The following is a 22,113-nucleotide window of genomic DNA, read 5'->3' as shown; positions in this document are numbered from 1 at the left end:
GGCTGACCCCTGCCTGGAAGGCATGCTCCCCTCCCAGCCAGGTTCCCTCGTACCTCCCTCTGGCAGGTGTCAGGCTGGGTGGACCACCTGTTCTGGGAGAAGCCAGCCTGTCTCCGGCTCATTCATATAGTGATTATTTAGTGAGCACCTACTATGTGCCAGCCTCTGCAGTTTTGGGGCTGTCAGAGCCGGAACGAAGAGCAGCATGCAGTGGTTTGTCTGGAGGGCTTTTGGGGTCAGCGAGGTGGAGGCTCTTTCTTGCACGGGATTTGGCTCTGTCTGGAGTACAGACAGAGGGCGGCTTCTCAGGCAATTTCTACAGGACAGAAGGAGCTTGGGCTCGGAGCCGGGCCGTAGGTGTTGTGAGACGCGGTAGAGGTGCAGGGATGGGCCCCTGAGGTGATTGTCTGAGCACGCCGGGTTGGCAAGAGCTTTTCTGTCATCGGCTTTTGCCTCTGCTTTGGTTGTGTGGTCTGTTGAGAGTTGAGATAAAACAAAGCTTGTGGATAAACAGAGGTCTGTCTCCTCGGGCTCCATCACCCCCTCCCCCCCGGCCCCCAATTGTAAGATAATAAGCAGTAACCTTTACAAGGAGGTACAGTTATAATCCAGACCCTGGTATAGTACCTGGGAGTGCTGTGTGGAGCAGAGGTGACCAGCCTTGCACTGGCTTTGCCCTGGGGGGGGGGGGGGGGGGGCACCAGACACAGATGTCTGGAGAGATAGTATTTAATGTCTTGACAGCCACAGGGCAGGTGGGCTATCTTCAAAGCCCTGGAGCTTGACTTTCCCTTTAGAACTCCTGTGGACTTTTGCAGATGCAACTCTTGCTTTTAAATTTTCAGTCTGATGGTCAAGCCCATTTCTGAGATGCCGGCCCCATGTAGGAGGCCCCTAGCGGTGGTTTTGTACAGGGTGGTCGAATATGCAGTGACCAAAGTGTTTTCATTTCCGCGCTCATCCTGTCCCTGCCTGTTTCCCCCAGGCTGACCCGATGGCTGTGTTCGTGGAGGTCCCTCATTTAATTTATCTATCTAGTTTATCTACTACTGTGCTGTGGAACCCCACTGGCCAGAAACAAATCAGAGCTGGTTTGGCTTGGGGTTTGATCAGGGCAGAAAGGGAAGAACTGATCTCAACCCCAGTTTCATCTTGTCAACGTTTGGAGTTTCTGTCCGAAGACAGCTCAGTTAACTGGCCCGGGACTGTTCGCGGCCCTCGGGTTTGTTCATTTGAGAGTTGCCTTTTTACTTTTAACTTGGGGCTGGTCGCTCAACAGGAACAGAAACAGTAAGACGCCAGGCTGTGCTCTCTGTGGACTCACCTTTCTGCATTTGCCACTCGGAGGTTAAATAGTTGTCCCCATCACCCTATCCCAGCTTCCACTGCTTCCAGGCACCTAACAAGAAGCTGGAAATGTCGCCTTGCCCAGTAGGCCAAATGAACTTCTGAAGCCACCAAAGGGTCTTGAAGAGCTGCTCAGCCCAGAAAGTGCTTGGGGACCTCACCCGCCCCAGGGCAGCCTCTTAGCCAGCACAGCCCCTCCCCGTCATTAATGAGTAACCCAGAGGGAGAAGCTGGGTGCGTTGTACAGCTCTTAGAAATAGGCCCATCTCCAGCTTAGTGGGGTCACAGTTCAAACCCCGCTGAGAGGGGTTTTCTGGGGGGAGAGGCCTGGGGTGAGGAGCATGCAAAGATTCAGAAGCAACCCCCACCCCCAACTCCGGTCTCCGAGTCCTGGGAGGGCACCTGGAGAATGACAGTGGGAGGGAGAGCCCCCTCCAGGTGCCTGTCCCTAGAGGCTGGCCTGCTTCCGTGGTTAAAGGTGGGGATTTCAGCCTCCAGGGCCACGCCTGTCCTGGGGCCTCCGTTGTTTTGTTTTGTTTTGTTTTTTTTCCCTCATCTGCAAAGTAAGAGATTGGACCTGGTCTCTCCAAGTCCCCATGCCAGAATCTTGCAAGACCTCCCGTGATCTGTGTGGTCTCTGGTTCTTGGATTTGAGGGTTTGTGGGAATGAGACCCCCTGTTGCTGAGGTGGTGGGTAGCTAATGGCTTCTTGCCTACTGAATAAAAAGATTATAGTTCTTCACATTTCTTGGCTTGCAAACCTCCGCAGAATGAGTGAAAGTTGAGGAATCTTTCTTTCCCCGTAAAAATGCGGCTGCATATCAGCATTTGCATACATTTCCAGGGGGCCTTTATCCTTGTGATGGGCGGAAGCCCACCAGTGAATCCCCTGTACTTAAGGCAGGCAGGTTAATGGGGGAGCACGAGAAAGCATTAGAAGAGGTAGGGCCTTCTTCTGTTCCCTTTCCCTTTCTCCTTCCCCTTCCCTTCTTTTTGGGCAAAATATACCCAACATTTACCATCCTGACCATTTTTTTTTTTTTAAGTTTATTTTGAGAGAGCGTGAGCAGGGGAGGGGAAGAGAGAGAGAGAGAGAGAGAGAAAGAGAGAGAATCCCAAGCAGGCTGTGCCATGGCAGAGCCCAACGGAGGGCCCCGAGCTCACGAAACTGAGATCATGACCTGAGCTGAGATCAAGAGTCTGAAGACACTTCACCTACTAAGCCACCCAGGAGCTCCATCCATCCTGGCCATTTCTGAGTGCACAGCTCGGTGGTGTTAAGTCCGTCACATCTCCGTGCACCCACCGTCCATCTCCAGAACCTTTTCACTTGCCCAGACTGAGACTCTGTCTCCACTAAACACTAGCTCCCCCCCTCACCCCCCTCCCCCAGTCCGTCTCTCCCCTGGCAGCCACCATTCTGCTTTCAGTCTGTGTGAACTTGACTCCTTTGGGTACCACATATGAGTGGAATCGCACCATATTTGACCTTTTGCCTCTGGCTTATTTCACTCAGCATACTGTCTTCAAGGTTCATCCGGGTTGTAACCTGTGTCAGAATTGCCTTTCTTTTTTAGTGTGTGTGTGTGTGTGTGTGTGTGTGTGTGTGTGTGTGTCTATGTCTATGTCTTTATTCATTCATCCTTCAGTGGACACACTTGGGTTGCTCCCACTCTTTGGCTGTTGTGAATAATGCTGCTATGACCATGGGTGTGTGCATAATCTCTTCAAAACTTTTCTGGACATATACCCAGAAATGGAGTTTCTGGGTCATGTGGTGACTCCATGTTTAGTTTTTGAGGCACCGTCATAGGGCAGGGCCATCGTGACTTGTGTCTTTGTGTGGATCGATCGCGGGGGGTGGGCAAGTCAGACCAGCCGTCACTCCTGGATGCAGCTGGGTGGGTTTCTGGGTGAGCCCTGGTGCAGGGGGCGTGAGAGAAGGGTAGGGGTGGCAGTGGGGGTGCCGAGTGTCCTTGCGTGGGAGTGGGGGGGGGCAGCCTGGCTCTCTGCAAAGTAATACAAGCCACGTTGGAACCCAAAAAGAGTGTCTGGCCCGGAGTCCTCTGAAATATGGGGCACACAGCACAGAGCAGCCATAGCGATTTATGGTGGGCTCCAGGGGGCCTTGCCATGGCAAGTGCAGGCTGGGGGAGGCTTCATCCCTCTTTCACGGGGAGGGCCTGGGGCAGGCCCCAGGCCTAGGAGGCCCTGGTGCTTTGGGGGTGAAAGGGCTGGGATGGCTGAACAGTGAGTGTGTCAAAGCCAGAGAGATTAGATTACAGAGGCAGACAGAAGTAATGATTAACTTTTCCAGTCTGCCCACTGTTGTTTTTCCCTGTGAGCACAGTGCGGGCCTGGCCTGGCCAGGCCCTGGTGTTGGGTTGTAAAGAAAGAAGGAATGACGGCTCTCGCGAGCTGGGTGGGGGGAGCCAGGAGCTGGCCGGAGAAGGGAGCCTTTTCCGTCAGATCCCGCGTTGGAATTTATTGGCCGGAATGCAGTAAATGTTCAAAATGCCATCCCATCCAACAGTTTTCATAATTGTTATGGAACAAGGGGAGCTGGGGGAGGGGAGGGATGAAAAGGACTTTTGTTCCTCCCTGTGTTTTTCCACGTCTTCGATGGTTTTTCTACCCCCTAGAAAAGCTGGAGCTGTGTGGGGGGATGGGAGGGGCAGGGCAGGGCCTGCGACTGGGTCCTGTAACACTGTACTGCCTTTTGGGGCCCCGGAGGTCAGTGTGCATGGGGCTTTATTAAAATGAGGCCCACAGCAAAGGCAGGCCAGAACTGTTCTGTACCTCTGGGGGTGTGTCCTTTAAAACAGTTGACATAGGCATCCATTTTTATCAAGATCCTCACTGGGCTTTAGTGTGTATCCTATGTACTTAGAAGGGGTCAACACAAAGAAGAAAATGCGGGACTTTTTGGTGGTTTAAGAGAAGATCCTTTTGTTGGATTCATGTACGCGTTCCCACTTGGGAATCCACATGTGGAATTTGTTGGGGGGGCCTGGGGGGAGGGCTAGCTCTGGGCTCTCTCCAGGAGGGAGGCGGGTGGGTCAGCTTAGAGATTTGACTTGGACATCTTGTGTCTTCCTGGGACTGGCCGGGGTCATACCCCGTGGACGGGCAGGTGAACAGATAATGCCATGCGGGTCGGGGGGGGGGGGGGCGCTGTATGTGTGCAGGTGTGTGAACCCCCTTTCTGAAAAGAGTGGCTTAGTTATTTAGGGGGGGAATGGTGGGAGCTTTGTGGTACATGAGGGAGGGGAAGAGTCTTGAAATTCAAACACGAGAAATGATGAGGCTGGGTGCATACCAACAACAGCCAGAGAGGCCCATTTACTGTAAATATTATGAATGGAGTTGGCCAGGCTGGGAGTCCCCACCCTTCCTCTGAGTCCTCTCGGAGCCGGGCAGAGCTGGCCTCCTCAGAAGGCAGGCAGCCGGGTACACGCTATAATTTGCATGGCTGAAGACTGGAGCACAGGAAGCCGTGTCAGCCCGGCTGGCGAGACAGACGAGAGCTTTTGATTTGTGTGGCTTCCCTCCCCTGCCCGGCACTACCCTCAATTATATTCTCCGCTGGCCAAATAACTTCTCTTAGGAGGGACCCCCAGGATGGGGGCTTTAGACTTGAACGTTTGAGGGGCCTTGGGAGACCGGGCTGGGGCCAGTTGGGGGAGCGGGGGGTGGGGGAGTACGTTGTAGCTTTAGTAACTGATTACTCATCATCATTAGTCTGTAAGGCAGAGTCACGAATCAGTCTTCCAGACGAGCAGGATCTGCCAAATTTGTAAGCTTGAGAGACCTCTCAGGAGGAGGAGGGTGATGATGGGTGAGGAACTTAAGGGCACCAAGCCTGGGCAGACCCTCCTCCCCTGGGGATCCACCTTTTCCCGAGGGCCACAAAAGACAAGACAGAAGGGACACAAGTTTGTAACTTGAAGTTCTTAAAGGAAAAATTGGTTTACAGGTGGACACAGCAAAGTCTGCCTCATATTTCCTTTTCCTTTTGATTTCGTTTTTATCGTTGCAAATTGAATGCAAGAATGTGCCCTGCTCCCCAAAGTGATTTTCTTATTCTCCTGAACATAATAAAAATAAATGGAAGGAGCATTCATAGGGATGGGGCATTTCTGTGATTCAGAGTGTAGCCAGGGGACTGTCAGAGCCCCAAGGTGGCCTGCTGTGCCCCAGCCTCCTTCACGTGAATTGTGGATGGGTGGGTCAGACTGAGACTCTTCGAGGGCAAGCCATTTGGCCAGGATCGAAGAGCAGCATGCTGCCAAAGAAACCGGTTCATTCCCTGCTTGGTACGAGGGAGCTGGACCCCACACTCAGCCCTAAAGTAGGAATCACGTTTCCAGAATGTGTTTTGGAAGGACGCGTCTTTTTTCCCCCTCTAGCATTTGGAGAGCTCCGGTGGCCTTAGAGGTCTGGGGTGGCTGCCCACTTGCCTGTTTGGCAAGTGACCTGTGTCTCATTTCCCCCTTCTTTAACATAAGGACAGTAATAGGATGCGACCTCACAGGGTTGTCACCAGCCCCTTCCAACCGGGCCTGTACATTATTAGGGGCCGGCATGGCCCAGAACTGTTCTGTCCCCTGGGGAGGGGGGGATGGGTGGGTGGGTAGCATTTTCTAAGCGGTTGGAGAATCCAAGACGAGAGGTCTGAGAGATGAGACCAGCATGTGTAGCCGCAAGCTAGTTCCTGGCCGCTGGCCACTTTGTATCAGATTGTCACAACAGCCCTATGAGGCTGGCACTGGGAGCTGTTTTAGGGGAAGAGCTTAAGTCACCGCCAAGGTCCCATGGGAAGTAGGTCTCAGCAGGGTGTCTGACTCCCATAACTGGGGGGTGGGAGGATACTGCACAACACTGGAGTTTCCTGGGGGGGGGGGGGGGCAGGAGCTGGCTGGGCACAGGGACCTGAGCAAGCACCCTGGCCTTTGAAGGAGACCCCATGGTACCCGCTGCCCACCATGGTACCCAGCCCAGCCACCTCAGTGGAGATAGCTTGTTGCAGAGTGCTGAAAACAACCCAGCCTTTTCTCAGTCTTGCCGTCTACCGGCCAGAGTCCAGATCTCTTTGGTGGAGGAGCTTGGGGTTAGTGGTGATGGGTTGAGTCTGAGCGTTTTCTGGGTAACTGAGGGTGAACCTGAAATGTTTCGAGTTTGTTTCACTCCCTTTGGGTAACTTGTTCCAAACCCCCGGGTTGTCCCTGCTGTCTTAGGAATCTGAGGGTGCCCTGGCAGAATCTGTCAGGATCTGGATGAGGTTGTACACATGGCCGATCAGAGCTCACTCTGGAACTCAACGGTGAGCCCAGACACCTCAGCAAGCGTCTGCTTTGGTTTCTGGTCATTTGCCTCTCAGACAAGAGACCAGCAAGGTTCCTCGTGAATTGAGAGTGTTTGGGTTGAGGACAGATGGGGCGGATTGGCCCCACGTCCCCATTATCTCAGCCCTTGTCCCTGAAGTGGGCTGGTTTGCTCTCAGAACAGCCAGTTTCCTGACCGGGGTGGGGAGCAGGGCTGACGGGTGCTGTTAACCTTTGAGATGTCTGAGGTGGGGGGAGGACAGGATGAGGCAACCCTTGGTGGCGCCTGAGTCCCGAGGAGGGAGGACCCTGGACCTACAGCAGGCGAGGCGTGGCGGTGTTTGTGTTCCAGGATCGCCAGGTTTAACTTCTCTGTCTCCCTTTGTGCCCTTTGCTTGCCCTCACCACCTGTGTCAGGCAGCCACTTCTGCCCTGTCTCCCCTGGCTTCTCCATCTTCAGCCTTCTGGCCCTGCGGGACCACTGTGGAGGGGGCACACAGGCCTTTGCCCACGGTAGGATTTTGGCAGAGAGATGTCCTTGAAAAACATTTTTTTAAATGTTTACTTACTTTTGAAAGAGACAGAGCATGAGCGGGGGAGGGGCAGAGAGCGAGGGAGACCCAGAAACCAAAGCAGGCTCCGGGCTCTGAGCTATCAGCACAGAGCCCCACACGGGGCTCGAACCCACGAACCGCGAAATCATGACCTGAGCTGAAGCCAGACGCTCAACCGACTGAGCCACCCAGGCGCCCCTAGAGAGATCTTCTTTTTTTTTAAATTTTTTTTTCTTCAACGTTTTATTTATTTTTGGGACAGAGAGAGACAGAGCATGAACAGGGGAGGGGCAGAGAGAGAGGGAGACACAGAATCGGAAACAGGCTCCAGGCTCTGAGCCATCAGCCCAGAGCCTGACGCGGGGCTCGAACTCACGGACCGCGAGATCGTGACCTGGCTGAAGTCGGACGCTTAACCGACTGCGCCACCCAGGCGCCCCGAGAGATCTTCTTAAGAAAATTTTGTTTTTAATTTTTTAAAGTTTATTTTTAAAAAAGATTTTCCTTTTTGTTTATTATTTTTATAAGTTTTATGTATTTATTTTGAGAGAAAGAGCGTGAGCAGGGGAGTGGCAGAGAGAGAGAGGGAGAGGGAGAGAGAAAATCCCAAGCAGTTTCCGAACTATCAGTGCAGAGCCCAATGCGGGGCTCAAACTCATCAACCATGAGATCGTGACCTGAACTGAAATCAAGAGTCGGGCCCTTGGGGCACCTGCAGGGCTCAGTTGGTTAAGGATCCAACTTCAGCTCAGGTCATGATCTCACAGCTCGTGTGTTCGAGCCCCTCATCGGGCTCTGTGCAGATGGCTCAGAGCCTGGAGCCTGCTTCGGATTCTGTGTCTCCCTCTCTCTCTGCCCCTCCCCCGCCCATGCTCTCAAAAATAAACATAATTTTTTTTTTTTTAATTTAAAATCCTGAGCTCTGGTCACCCTGTGCCATTGAGAACCTTGGGCGTGAGAGTCATTCATGAGCCTCCAGTCTTCTAGAAGGGTCAGGTCTGTTCATTCATGACCAGGGTAATTAAATAACTCTTTGTAAGAGGCAGGGAGCTCCTTGTTAAGTGGTCTTCCCTAATGCAAGTGCAAACACAAGCAAAATCCTTTCCCTTCTCAACACCCACCCACCCCTTCCCTTTCAAGGGTAGATTTTATGCTTTAAGGGAAATGAGGAAGGGGAGGGGGGGTGGAAACAACCTTAAAGGAATTTTAGGCGGATTCAGCATTTTTCTGGGGTTGCTCCAAAAATTCCCTAAACTGTAATAAAAAGAAAAAATTGTGAGCAGGCATCTGATTAGTTGGCTTTTACAACACAGCTTTTCTTTTTGGATGCTTTAAAAATGCACAAATACAGTTTTAAAACAAGCCCCTGTATAGTTTTCTGAGGAGGGAGAGAAGTTGTTGAAAATACCGGAAAAGGGTTGTAAAGCTGAGGGAAGTTAACAAGGGCCTGCGAGTCTTGCTTTTGGAGGTTAAGTATCAGCGACCGTGAGGAGAAGCCAAGTTGGGCTTCTGAGACTCTTCCTTAGTCCTTGGGAATGAGGGGGACACCTCTATGAGAGCCTCCCAGCCCCTCGCCGTGAGGCCTGGGAAGCCCCTCTGGGGGCGAAACGTCTGCACAGACCTTTGTGGGGAGACGCTTGTGGGCTGTGGGCCCAGTTCAGGGGAACGTGCTTCTCTGAAGAGGATGCTGAATGTTTCCCAGAAATGGGCCCACATGGTGCAGATCTTGGGGGCAGGTCTCTGACTTGGCAACATGGGCTGTTGTCACGGGCCCCCAGAAGTATGATGTGTTACAAGGGGCCTTCATGGGGGTGACGGTTTCGCTGGAGAGCGTGTTTTTGTGCCCAGAGATAGCCCAAGAGCAGTGAGGAGAAAAGGGGCATCAGGGTGCTGGGAGGCTGGGGGGTGACAGCGGGTCAGGCTGGAGGGTCAGGGCAGGGGAGGAGCCGGCGAGGGTCCTAGTGGGCTTTCAGGGGCCTTGTTCACACACAAGGACACCCATTCCCCTCTGTTTATCTGGGCTGGGCCATTAACCTCAACAGAAAAAGGCTTTTTCCAGGGATGTCTGGCGGCAAATTGCTGGGTGGACTGGCGGGCTGTACAGATGAAAGAGAAACCCGCCAGAACACTTCCCCCCTCCCCCTCCCCCTCCCCCTCTCCTCCCCCTACCCCCAGGGCTCTGGGCCAGTCCAGCCCAGTCCAGCCCGGCTTCCCCCGCCTCTGGAGGCTGCTGGGCAGACAGGGCCCCCCACCCTTTACTGGTGGGCCTGGCATAGGCAACTTGATCCCAGGCCCCCACCCCACCCCACCCTGCACCTCCTCCCCCTGCCCCTCTTTTTTCCCTGCTAGCCGGTGCCAGGTTTCAGGGGGGGCCAAGATCCATGAAACAAAGTATCGGGAGGCTCCCAGAGGGTCTCCTGCACCTCCCTCCCAGTGACTCCCCCAGTCTTCTTCCCAGACCACATTTGTCGTCCTGAGGTGGGATATGATAATAAGCGAGAGCTTCCTACATTTCAAAACTCCCTCCTCCCCAAAACAGTTCGCCCCGTACCTTCCAGAAGAGGGCTTTCTCCTTCCCAGCAAACTTGCACGCCAGAGTATTCTTATTTACATGGATATTATGGGTCTTTGGTGTAGCCTTCAGAGCTGAACTCCCTCAACAAGAAAGTTCAAAGATTGCCAGCACTCACGAATTTATTAGCAGTTGATGGATACTTTGCAGAAACAAGTTAATGCCTGATGAGTCACCTCTGCTTGGAGCCCTTGTCCCTCTCTTGTTTTTCCATATGTTCCAGCGTGTATGCACGCAAGCACACGCATGCTCACATAACACTCGCACATGTGTTCACACTCACGGACACCCAATGTCTCTCACATGCACTTGTGCTTTATAGGTGCATGCGTTTTGGGGGGCAGGCCAGTTTTCTGGGGCTGATTTTCAGGGGGGTGGGGGTTGAGGGAGAGGAGTGAGCCCTCAGCTTCCCCATTTTGTGTGGCTGTCTGGGTAGGCATTTGGGAAGGTCGGTTGGGGTGTCTGCAGGAGACAGCCACTCAGGATGTGTGTTCGCGTCTGCCCCCGTGGGTCACGGTGCGCATTTGCACGGACTGATTCACAGAACACCTCCATGCAAGACTGCTGCTTTAAAATAAATAAATAAATAAAATAATGGAGCCGACTGGTTCCCAGGTCCTAACATGCCTGTAAATGTTGGAAGCAGTTATGTGTTGAGCTGCCTTGGGTTAGTTGTATATCCAGCCTGCTGGGGCAGCAGGACATGGGTCCCTGAGCCCTCCTCCACCCCTAGCTGCCATGCTGTAGACTCCATCAGCACTGGCCCTTGGTTGTTCCAAAATCAAAAAGGCCCAAACAAACCAAAAAATCGTCTCACAGCCAACTCCCGCCTTCAGGCCCCAAACCCCCAGTGAGTGAGCAGTAAGGGCTACAGGGGAAGGCAGGAGGAGGTCTCTGCTGCCTGCCTTTCCCCATTTTTGTTAACAAATACAAGACTTCCGGTCTCCGCCCTGCCCCACAAACCACAGCGTTCCTGCAGCCCGGCCCGGCTGGGGAGATTTATGGTTCCCAGTCTGAGGCCTGCCCCGCTGGCTCCAGCTTAAGGAGGAGTTGGAATGCCAGCCGCTGGGGCCCCCTTTCCCTCCCTGTGATCCCCCCCTTAAAGACCTCCTAGCGCCTGTTCAGGAAAGTCACCTTCCCAGGATCCCTCCCCGTCTCCTGGCTGCCTGTGGGAAGAACCAAGTCTAGGAAAGTTGGGGTGGGGCCTCTGGGGGAGGGGGCAGGGGTAGTGGGGAAAGGGGGCTAGGGCAAGGTGTCTGCATGCTTCTAGGGAGGGAGGGGAGAGAGGGGGTACAGGCAGAGAAGGGCACTTCAAGGAAGGTCAGCCCATTTCAGACACATAATCTTCTGTCTGGGCCGAAGGCAGCTTCGTCAAGGTAGTCTGAGTTAACACCAGCCGGTGTGTTGTGATTTGACATTTTGACCAAATTCACCCTTTGCGTACAGAGCTGCTGCTGACACACACATTGAGAGATGGTTTTCTATTAGGAAGGTGTTTCGGCCCCAAAGCAACTCCACTTTCCATTTTTATCAGACGGCGCTCCTTTATGACTTGAGGCACTGACCTAAGCGCTGGGCCACACAGAGACCGCATAGCACGTGACCCTGGAGTCTGGAGACCTGGGTTCTAGGTGTGGCTGTGTCGTCCTTGGGGCCCAAGCCAGCAAGCTTTCTGGGTCCTGGTTTTTCTCCTGAGGAGGACCAGGGGCTAGAGCAGCTAGCCTTCTGGGGTCCGTCCAGTTTAACGAACTGCAACTCTAGGCCATCTGGAAGCCCTTTTCTTGCCCTAAAACAGGACCAGTGAAGTTCCTAAGGGTTCCCTAGCTTCTGGGCTCGGCAGGGATGGGGCTTCCATTGGCCCCACGGGTCAACGTGATGGCGCCCTGGGTTGGGGGAGTGGAGGAAGGAGGTGCCCCAGAGAGCCCCGTGTTTAAAGGTGGGTTCTTGCACCACTGGGTCAAGATTTCTGAGCCACAGTAGGACTGCAGAGCCGGCAGCCTATCCAAGCACCAGCACCGCCTCTGTCTTAGGAGAGCTCGCGGGTGGTAACGAACTGTGGGTGTGTGCCTCGATCCTTGAGGAGGAAAACGCCAATCCCCATCACCACCAACCGCGTCTGCCATTTTGTTTTGTAGATTCCCAACTTCTTCTGGAGCCTGGGGATCGGTCACACTGGTGCGTGGTGGCATACTGGGAGGAGAAGACGAGAGTGGGGAGGCTCTACTGTGTCCAGGAGCCCTCCCTGGACATCTTCTATGATCTACCTCAGGGGAATGGCTTTTGCCTCGGACAGCTCAATTCGGACAACAAGAGTCAGCTGGTGCAGAAAGTGCGGAGCAAAATCGGCTGTGGCATCCAGCTCACGCGGGAAGTGGATGGCGTGTGGGTGTACAACCGCAGCAGTTACCCCATCTTCATCAAGTCAGCCACACTGGACAACCCGGACTCCAGGACGCTGTTGGTGCACAAAGTGTTCCCCGGTTTCTCCATCAAGGCTTTTGACTACGAGAAAGCGTACAGCCTGCAGCGGCCCAACGACCATGAATTCATGCAGCAGCCGTGGACTGGCTTCACTGTGCAGATTAGCTTTGTGAAGGGCTGGGGCCAGTGCTACACCCGCCAGTTCATCAGCAGCTGCCCGTGCTGGCTGGAGGTCATTTTCAACAGCCGGTAGCCGCGTGGGGAGAGGACGGAGCGGGAGCCGAGCGGGCCCAGTCCAAACTACTTTGCTGCTAATACTTCCCTCCCGAGTGCTTGCTTTTCACGCAGACTCTTTCGTCGTCGTGTGTCCCCGGCCCCCGCCCCCCCCGCCCCCCACCGTTCTGGTCCTCGTTTCTGTTCTGTTTTGTTTTGTTCTTTGAGAAATAGCTTATGAAAAGAGTTGTTGGGGTTTTGGGGGGGGGGAGGGCGGGGTATGGCTGGCCGAGCACACCCCAGGATGAAAAGGGGAAGCAACAGTGAGCACCCAGCAAAACACAGTGGAAGAATGGGGAGCAGGCCCTGACTTTGGGGTCCTCGTTTTCCCTCGTCAGGGCGCATGTGTGAGTGAGTGTGCGTCCGTGCGCGCGCGTGTCTTACGGTGACTGCTGAGAGGCCTGCGCCCCCAAGCTGTGTGTCCCCTGCCCTTTGGACATATGCTCAGTGGGGCAGAGGCCGTACCTGGGCAAGCTGGCAGCTGGGGTTTGGACAGCTGCCAGAAGCCAGGCTCTGCCCCTCCTCCCCGCCCCCGGGGAAGCCTCCCTGCCCCACCTCTCCCCTCCTAGGACACGGGCCTGTCTGCAGGCTTCTTAGAAGCAACCCTGCAAAGAGGCTGAACCAGAAACCAGTTGTTTCCTGCTTGTCCTAACTCCCCTCCAGCCACCCTGCTGTCCTTGTCACCTCTTTCTTTTTTGGCCATCTGCTCCTGGATATCTCTTGAGACGGGCTTCCCGAGGGCTGCCGGGGACCACCCTGGCACAGTATTGCCCACCCAGCATCCTCCCAAACCCCTCAGCCTCTGCCCTGCCCTGGTCATATCAGGTGCGCCCACCCCCCCATCCCCACCTCCAACTCCGAAAACCAGCTCAGCACTTTCCTCCCCTCTGCCGCCTGGGTGTTGAGCTCTGCTGTTAGACCAGCGAGGGGAGCCGCCCTGGGAGGGAGACTTCTCAGCAGCCCCCCTTCCCACCAAGAAGGATTCGGTCCATCATAACCCAAGGTACCACCCTGGGCTGTCACCTAACTCTTTCATTTCTTCTACAAACTCATACACTCGTATGATACGTTGACACTGCTCTTAGCTCAATGAGCATGTTTAGACTTTAACATAAGCTATTTTTCTAACTACAAAGGTTTAAATGAACAAGAGAAGCATTCTCCTTGGAAATTTAGCATTGTAGTGCTTTGAGAGAGAAAGGACTCCTGGAAAAAAAAAAACCTGAGATTTATTAAAGAAAAAATGTATTTTATGTTATATATAAATATATTATTACTTGTAAATATAAAGACGTTTTATAAGCATCATTATTTATGTATTGTGCAATGTGTATAAACAAGAAAAATAAAGAAAAGATGCACTTTGCTTTAATATAAATGCAAATAACAAATGCCAAATTAAAAAAAGATAAACACGAGATTGGTGTTTTTTTCTATGGGTGTTATCACCTGGCTGAATGTTTTTCTAAAGGAGTTTATGTTCCATTAAACAATTTTTAAAATGTATACTTGATTCCATGTCCTCTAGCTCCTTTTTCTTCTGCTGGGAGGGGAGTAGGGAGGGGCATCCTTTGGAATCAGGACATGGGGTCTCTTCGGCCCAGTGCTTGATTGGGGACGGGGAGGTGAGTCACCAAAGGGACCTGCAGGACACCTGCTCTTCCAGCATCTGTTACAAGGACCCCTCTTCCTGTTGGTATGCAGTGACTTTAGGGTGTAGCTGGCCAGGCATCCTCAATTTGTCACCCTTGGGGAGCCCCGAGTTGCAAAGGTGGGTGGATTTCTGCTGTTTGATCTAAACCACGGTTTGGACTCAAAGGCCTCTTGAAATGCTAATACATGTTCGTTTATGCTCAAGTGTTACTGCCAAATGGTCATCTGGGCCAGCTTATTCACGTGAGCTGACGGGGAGCTCACTACCTCTCAAAGCAGCGTTTGGCTTTTTATCAGCTGAAGTGAAACCTGCCCCCATTCTAGTTCTGCAACCCAGAATAAGTGTAAAATCCCGTGTCTGGAAAACACCCAAGGAGAGTTTTAATTAACTCCTGGGGTGGTAGTCTGGAGGAGGGGTGGGATTGGGAGGTGTTACATTAGGGAGCCGGCAAAGCCATTTTGGTTTGCTCTAACTTGCATCAACCCGCAGGAAGCACTTTAATAATAATAATAGCTGTCATTTATTGGATGCCTAACCAGGTGCCGTAACCAGGTGCCGGGCACGATGCTAAGCATTCAAGGGAATTAATCCTCACTGGGACCTTCTGCAAAAATGCAGGCTTTGAGAGGTTAAGAGACTTGCCTAAGGTCGCTTAGGGAGGGAGTGCTTAGATCAGGAGGATCTGGGCTTAGTCCTTGGTCCCTGCTGAGATGTATATTTGATGGAGTCCTGTATGGTGACAGCCCCGAAACTCACAATCAGAAGGTGGGCCACCACACTGGCCTGGTCCCGCTGTTTGGGCAGGACCTCGGCTGCGGGAGGCAGGAGCTGCTGTGGCAGCAGCACCTGTGTGCCCTCCTGTGTTACCTGGACTTGACTTTCAGCCCCAGGAGGCTGGAATTGGGGTGGGGGCGTGTGGACCCCGGCAGCCTGGCCTTCTGTGGGCAGGCAGAGAAAGAGGGGTGCATAGGGGAAGCCGGGTTTTCCTGGTAGCCCACCTGCCTCCCCTGGCCAGAGTGGTCATCACCCACAGGCCTTCCAAGCGCCACTGGAGGACCACACGCCAACCCACAGGCGAGCCCAGCCCCGGGCTCCCAGAGGCGGGGCTCCCAGACCAGCTGGGGTTTGGATTAGTGGAGGGAAGTGAAGGTGTCCCTGCCTGGTTCTGCTCTCTTTTGTCTCAGTTCACCCCTCAAATTTTGGGGTGTCTTACAGGGTACTGCCCCCTCCCTGGGCAGCGACATCACTCTGGTGGCCTTATCCCTCTCACCTGTAGATATCTCAGCCCCCACCAGGAACCTGGGTTTTCTCATCTCCCTAGCCCTGTCTGCCATCATGCAATAAAACAACCAAATCCTGTCCTCCCTGCCTCATTCAATCTGTAATTATAAAATGCAAATCTCTCTCCTACTTTCCCTTCTCAGACTCCACTTAGTGTGATTCCTTTCAGGGCCTTGTAGCGCCTCTCGGCAGTGCTCACCTTTTAACCTCCTCACCCCGGACCCTTGGCCCCAGGCATTTGTAGTTCCTCAAACACACCTTGCTTCTGGGCTTCCAGGCAAGTGCTTTCCATCCTCTTCGATTGGCTCTCTTCTTATCCTTCAGGATGTAGCTCAGGCCACACCTCCTCCAGGAAGCCTCTTTCCCCCCCTTTAAAAATATCTGCCCTGAAGAGACATCGGTGGTGTAGGATTCTGTCTCCCCTACTGAATCGTAAGCCCTTGGTGCTCCGAAGCATCAGCTGCGGCCCCACTTAGGATCCGCTATCCTAACATTTCCTAGCACAGTGCTCACACAGGGCTTGTCCCCTGAACTAGGAAGAGGGAGGCAGAATTGCGGGCTTAGTTTGGCCTGGGAATAAAAACAGGCAGCGTTGCTTGTGACCTGTGCGCTAGGCAGTGTTCCAAGCATTCCAAGCACACTGGGATTATCCCATATAATCCTTACAAACCGCCCTAAAAATAGATGCTCTATTTTTAGCCCCATTCTACAGATGAAGAAACCGAGGTTCAAAGAGTTGCCCAAGTCCCCCAGCTGGTAAGCGGCGGTGTCAGATTTCATCATCTCTCTGCTGTCTAATCTCTAGGGGCACGCCTGTGTCAGGGGGTGACCGTGTTGGGCACGTTTTTTTCCTCTAAAACAAGTTCTGGTTTGAAAGGACCAAGCTGATCCGACGGCCAAACAACAGAAGCGACACCTGACGTCTGTGCCCGGTTGTAGGCACCAAGGCCTCGCCAGCGTCGTGGCCCCCGTGGCCCTGTGCCGCAGCAGCGAGGCAGGCGGGCCTTAGCTAGGCCGTGGGAGCCAGCGCTCCAGTGGGTGAGGGAGGCTGGTGGGGCACCCGACACCAGCACGCGCAGACCTCCTGGCGGGCCAGCGAGGCCCCACACTCAGCCGGCTTTCTGTCCAGTGTGCTTGTTGGCCAGGGCAACGGCTCGAAGCACAGCTCATGAATGAGTGAGTGCGGGGGCAGGTGGGACGGGGATCTGACATAAAAGAGGATGTGACTCACGGTCCTGGGTTTTGGAGTCACATCGACCGGGGTTTGAGTACTTACTTGGGCAAGTCACTTAACCTCTCTGAACCTCGATTTCTGAAACAAAATGGACATTATACCTGCCTCATGGGGCCAAGAGGGGGATTAGTGAGAAAATACATCTGAAGAGCTGGCCGTATGGTAATTAGGCTGAACCACGTGGGACTGCTAATATCTGACCGTTGTGACCTACGAAGATGGCAATTTCATATCGCTTCATCTGCTTGATGCTCGATTCAAGGCAGCGGCGGTTAGGGGTCCCCAACCTTCTTTTGGCTGTGGAGCTGCCGGCAGGGGCTGACGGTGACCTCCGTGTGCTATAGTGCAAGCTGGCTGGCTGCACAACTAAGGCCATCGGCAGTGGGGGATGGTCAATACTGGGGTGACCCCTTCCTGCTCAGAACGGCCAGCAAACCGCTGAGCCCAGGTGAGAGCAGGAGGTGAATGCCGGCAGGAGGCAGCCAGGAGGGATGGGGTGCCCTGGCCTTGGGGAAGAGGCGTGGGCCCCCCAGCGGTGCCCGCTGAGCCACGAGCAGCCTGCACAGCCCCAGGTTTCCTGGTGCTTCAGCAGCAGGCCTGAGCTGCCAGCTCAGCAGTTTTCCCCAACCAGAAGTGCCCCCCTCTCTTTCTGAAAGTAATGATTTTCTAAAAATGGATTCCCTCCCCTCCCCCCGCTGCAATTAATCTACCGAACACAAAGTGGCCGCTGGAGGCGGCCCCTGGTGGGTTCGGACCAGTGCAAGCACTTTGATTAATTCAGGGACGATTTACTGGCTAGTGGGGGTGGGGAGGTGGGAGACCCGGGATGAAGTCTGGGTGAGAGCTGGGGGCGGGCCGGGGTGGACTCACCGTTTGGTGCCCGTCGGAGCCACAGAGACTAGGAGAGCTGGGAGCCTCTTTCTAGAGGGTCTATGTGATGAAGATTTAAGAGCCACAGGATCTCAGCCCCAGCCCTGAGGTGGTCCCATGGACACGTGTGCCCTGGGCCAGGCTAAGCTGGTAAATAAACCCCGGGGCACCTTCCTGGTGCTGCCATTTTAGTAGGATCTTCGGGGGAAGAAAAGACTAGAATTGTTTTGATCCTAAGACAAGCCCCTGTCTGTGACGTAGTAGTTTGCAAACGTGACATAAATTGTTGGGAAAAAAGACAAAAACAAAAACAAAACCAAGATGCTTTGCTCCTGGTGCTGCTCTCAGTGTGGTCCCAGGCCAGCGTGGGCACTTTGGTGGAAGAGTATGAGATGGAGTCTGTCTGCGCCTTGGATATACAGGCCCTGGAGGTAGAAATGGGACGTATCTCTTGGGGCTGCACTGAACCTGAAAGAAAATACCGGTTAATTCGTAGATAATGATATCGCGTTAGTTCTCAGCAGTGCAGAGAGCCCTTGCACACGCATTCTGCTCCTGATGCGGGATGGCGGCTTCCGCAGAGCCCCATTGGAGAAGAAGACCTGAAACACCGCTCTGGGAAGCCGACTGCGTGTAAATGTCACTTTTTGTGTGTCACCGGGCTGAGATTGGGCACTTTGCCCGTCCAGATGAATCGGTGGCCTGCTCCACGCACGCAGGTGCTCACCCAGTCTGTCGTGCCTTCTTCGTCTTTATGAAGACTGGTCTCGTACCTGCAGCGTGACTGGGGCTCCTTGAGGTCAGGCACCCGCTCTTGTACTGATTTGAATCTTTCAGAGCACGAACCCAGCTCTGGGCTTATAGTAGGTGCACAGTTAATGCCCGCTATAGTTGACATGAACCGAGCTCCAGCGTGCTTTCTGAGGATGGCTGGGGTGCCCTCTGAGGGCACGGTCTCCCCACTACTCATCAAAGTGCCCCCTGGCCTGCTCCTCACCTCCTACAAGCCGCTCGCAGCCCCTCCCGTCTCCACAGGAGCAAGCTACCCACAGCGGTCCAGCCTAGGTTGCTGCCAGCTTAGACCCAGCCGAGACCAGTGCCCTCCTGGGCTTCTTCACTCAGCCAAGGAGAGAGAGAGAGTTCCAGAGCAGAGCCCAGGCTCAACTGAACACACTGATTTGAATCCTCAGGTAGCATTCCCAGGATATCTTCTTGTTTTATTTTTTTATTATTATTATTTTTAATGTGTATTCATTTTCGAGAGACAGAGAGAGACAGAGCATAAGCGGGGGAGGCGCAGAGAGAGAGGGAGACACAGAATCCGAAGCGGGTTCCAGGCTCTGAGCTGTCAGCACAGAGCCTGACGCGGGGCTCGAACCCACAGACTGTGAGAACATGGCCTGAGCTGGAGTCGGATGCTTAACCGACTGAGCCACCCAGGACCACCCCCCCACACCCCTTATCCTCTTATCCTGCTTTATCTTTCTTCACAGCACTGTTTGACATCGTATGTATTGTATTACATGCATGTTTAACACTTCACGATGTATCTGTTTATTGGTTTGGCTACTGGCTGGCTCTTTGAGCAGAGACAAAGCTTCAAGACAGCAGAAACTTGGCTCTGGCCGCTGCCGCATCCCCCGGTATCTAGAACAGTGCCCAGCACACCGTGGGCACGCGACAAATATTCCTTGGTTGAATCAGTGTTGCATGACTACTTCACTTTCAACTCAAATACACGCAATTCAAGTTCCAGGCGAAACCAGTTTTCCCCAAGAAAAGTGCTTGCTTTATATTTGTGAAAAGAAAGGGTGCATTCTCGTCTTTATCCCCACTCCCCCCAAGGTAAATGCAGTTTCTGAAGGCTAAGTTTGTGCCAGGCTCTCTCTGCCAGGGACTTGGTGTTGTCTCTAAGGTAAGGGTTGTTATTATCCCATTTTATAGGTGAGGAAGTGGAGGCCCAGGGAGTAGCAGAGCAGGAGCAGGTCTGCCTAATTCTACACCGCTTGAGTTGAGCCCTGAGCCCCCATAGGAGGCCGCTGTTTTGAAAGTGCAGTTTTCACGGTTTCTTTCCTCCAAGCGAAGATATGTCCCACTGAGGCAGCTTGGGACTCTAGGGGTATCCCTGCCAGGAGGCTGGCTCCGTGGCCAGGCTGTCCTGTGCCATCAGGGTCTGGAATCTTTGCTGCATCTGGGCTTTGCGTCATCAGCACCAGATCTTTTAATGACACACTGCAGCCAGGGAAATTACAGTGCTCGGGAGACTTGTCCCAGAGGCCCAGCCCAGGGTAATTCCAGAGCAGGAGAGGATGCTGGGAATAACAAGAAAGACAGGGTCAGGCTGCCAGCCTTAGGTAATGGAATGGTGTGTGCCAGTAATGGGGAATGTGGGATGGGTAATTTTACTTGATTTATGCAGACTTTTCTTTCCAGATTTTAAAAACACTGAAAACCCCAAAATGAAAAGTCAAAACCACCCTCAATGTCATCATTTGAAGCTACGCCTTCCAGGGGTGCCTGCATGGCTCAGTTGGTTAAGGGTCCAACTTCGGCTCAGGTCACGATCTCACAGTTTGTGAGTTGGAGCCCCACATCGGGCTCTCTGCAATCAGCACAGAGCCCTCTTTGGATCCTCTGTCTCCTCTCTTCCCCTCCCTCCCTCCCTCTCTCTCTCTCTCAGAAAAGAAATAAACATTAAAAAAATATAAAGTTATGCTTTCAGAGCCACTCCTGGAGGCTATGGAGGCTTTAATGCATCCCCTTTCCAAACTTGGCCTCTGATTCTACGTACACACATATACAATTTTCATGAATGAAGCCATGTTACACATTTTGGCTTGCTACCTGTCTGTGTCACTTAATAATACATCCCACATATTTCTGTAGGCCATTCATTTTCACGTCTAGTATTGGAGCTGAGTTTAAAAGATGCTGGTATTCACTGAAAAGATACACCACTTGATACTGAATGGGAGTGACGGTGTGGGACAACTGGAACCCTCTTGTGAGGACGGTGCGGGTATAAAATGGTTTAGTACTTTTTGAAAACTGGCTGTATCCACTAGAGCTAAAGATAACCATGCCTGTATCAGAAATGCACACATACATTCACTAAAAGTTGTGTTCAAGAACAGGCACAGTAGCACTCTCTTCAAGTAGCCAAAACAACGGAAACATTGTCCATCAGAAGCAGAATGGACTTTTTTTTTTTTTTTTTTTTTAATGTGGCAGGGCGCCTGGGTGGCTAAGTTGGTTGAGCGTCTGACTCTTGGTTTCGGCTCGGGTCGTGGTCTCACGGCTTGTGGGTTCGAGCCCCGCATCGGGCTCTGTGCTGACAGTGTGGAGTCTGCTTGGGATCCTCTCTCTCTGCCCCTCCCCTGCTCGCTTGCTCTCTCTCTCTCTCAAAATAAATAAACTGAAAAAAATTTTTCTTTAAAAATTAAAAAAAAATTTAAAGAAAAAAAGTTTAAAAAATTTAATTATTTAATTAAATTATTTAATTTTTTAATTAAAATTAAAATTTTTTTTAATTTTTAAAAATTAAAAAAAAAACCCACATGGTTAATTTCTACAGTGGACATCACACAGCAGTGGGAACAATGACCTGAGCGGAAGTCGGATGCCCAACTGACTGAGCCCCCCAGGCGCCCCTGTAGGTGTTTTTTTGTATCCTATGTGCATCCTGGAGGCTCACATACATACAGTAAGCACCCTGCCTATAATGTCCTGCCAGCTTTTGCTTAATTTTGGTTGTTCAGTTTGTACATTTGAGGACCCACTACATGCTAGACCCTATTGGGCACTGAGGTAGAACAAGGGAGTAACATACAATCTCTGTCCAAGCAGGTTCACAACTGGGTGCTTATCCAAACCAATATTCATTGTTTATATATTTTATTTTGGGGGTGCTCAAAATAGGTAAATGTATACATACAATCGTGTTTGTTTTGCTCTTTACTTTGATCTCTCTCTTTTTTTTAACTAATTAATTAATTAATTGAGAGAGAGAGAGAGAGAAAGCACGAGCAAGCAAGGGAGGGGGCAGGGAGAGAGGGAGAGAGAGAGAATCCCAAGCAGGCTCCGTGCTGACAGCACAGAACCTGATGCAGGGCTCGAACTCATGAAACACGAGATCACGACCTGAGCTGAAACCAAGAGTTGGACAGTAAACCAACTGAGCCACCCAGGCACCCTTATTTTGATCTCTTTAGCAACCTATGTTCACGATTTTAAAATCAGAGACTAAATAAATAAGAAGGAAAAAGAATTTTTTAAAAAATCACATCTGGTCCCACAATCGCAGAGCACCTGCTAACATTAGAGCACAACCCTTTAAGATTTCTAAAAAATACATTCTTTAAAAAAAAATTGTTTTAATGTTTATTTATTTTTGAGAGAAAGAGAGAGTGCTGAAGGCAGATGCTTAACCGACTGAGCCACCCAGGCACCCCTAAAAAGTACATTCTAATGTGCCCACTGTGTAGGAGATGCTCAAAGAAAATTTGTTAAATTCTTCTAAAATCACATTATCATATTGGTTTTTTTTTTTTTCAACGTTTATTTATTTTTGGGGACAGAGAGAG

General features: G+C 52.3%; 1 protein-coding gene across 2 annotated transcripts in view; it reads left to right on the top strand.

Moving 5' to 3' along the window:
* SMAD7 (SMAD family member 7) overlaps window positions 1-13,997 on the top strand; it is a 29,746-nt gene extending 15,749 nt beyond the window's left edge. For both annotated transcript variants that reach the window (XM_047828473.1, XM_047828472.1), the window contains exon 4: window positions 11,933-13,997. In XM_047828473.1, coding sequence (XP_047684429.1) covers window positions 11,933-12,471 — 539 coding nt within the window. In that variant the 3' untranslated portion in view covers window positions 12,472-13,997. The remainder of the gene's footprint in view (window positions 1-11,932) is intronic.
* The last annotated feature ends 8,116 nt before the right edge of the window (window positions 13,998-22,113 follow it).

This window comes from Prionailurus viverrinus, chromosome D3 (assembly GCF_022837055.1).
Source record: "Prionailurus viverrinus isolate Anna chromosome D3, UM_Priviv_1.0, whole genome shotgun sequence".
NCBI classification, from domain to species: domain Eukaryota; kingdom Metazoa; phylum Chordata; class Mammalia; order Carnivora; family Felidae; genus Prionailurus; species Prionailurus viverrinus.
Note: the sequence above shows the minus strand (reverse complement) of the source record. Positions and strands in the feature narration are given on the sequence as shown.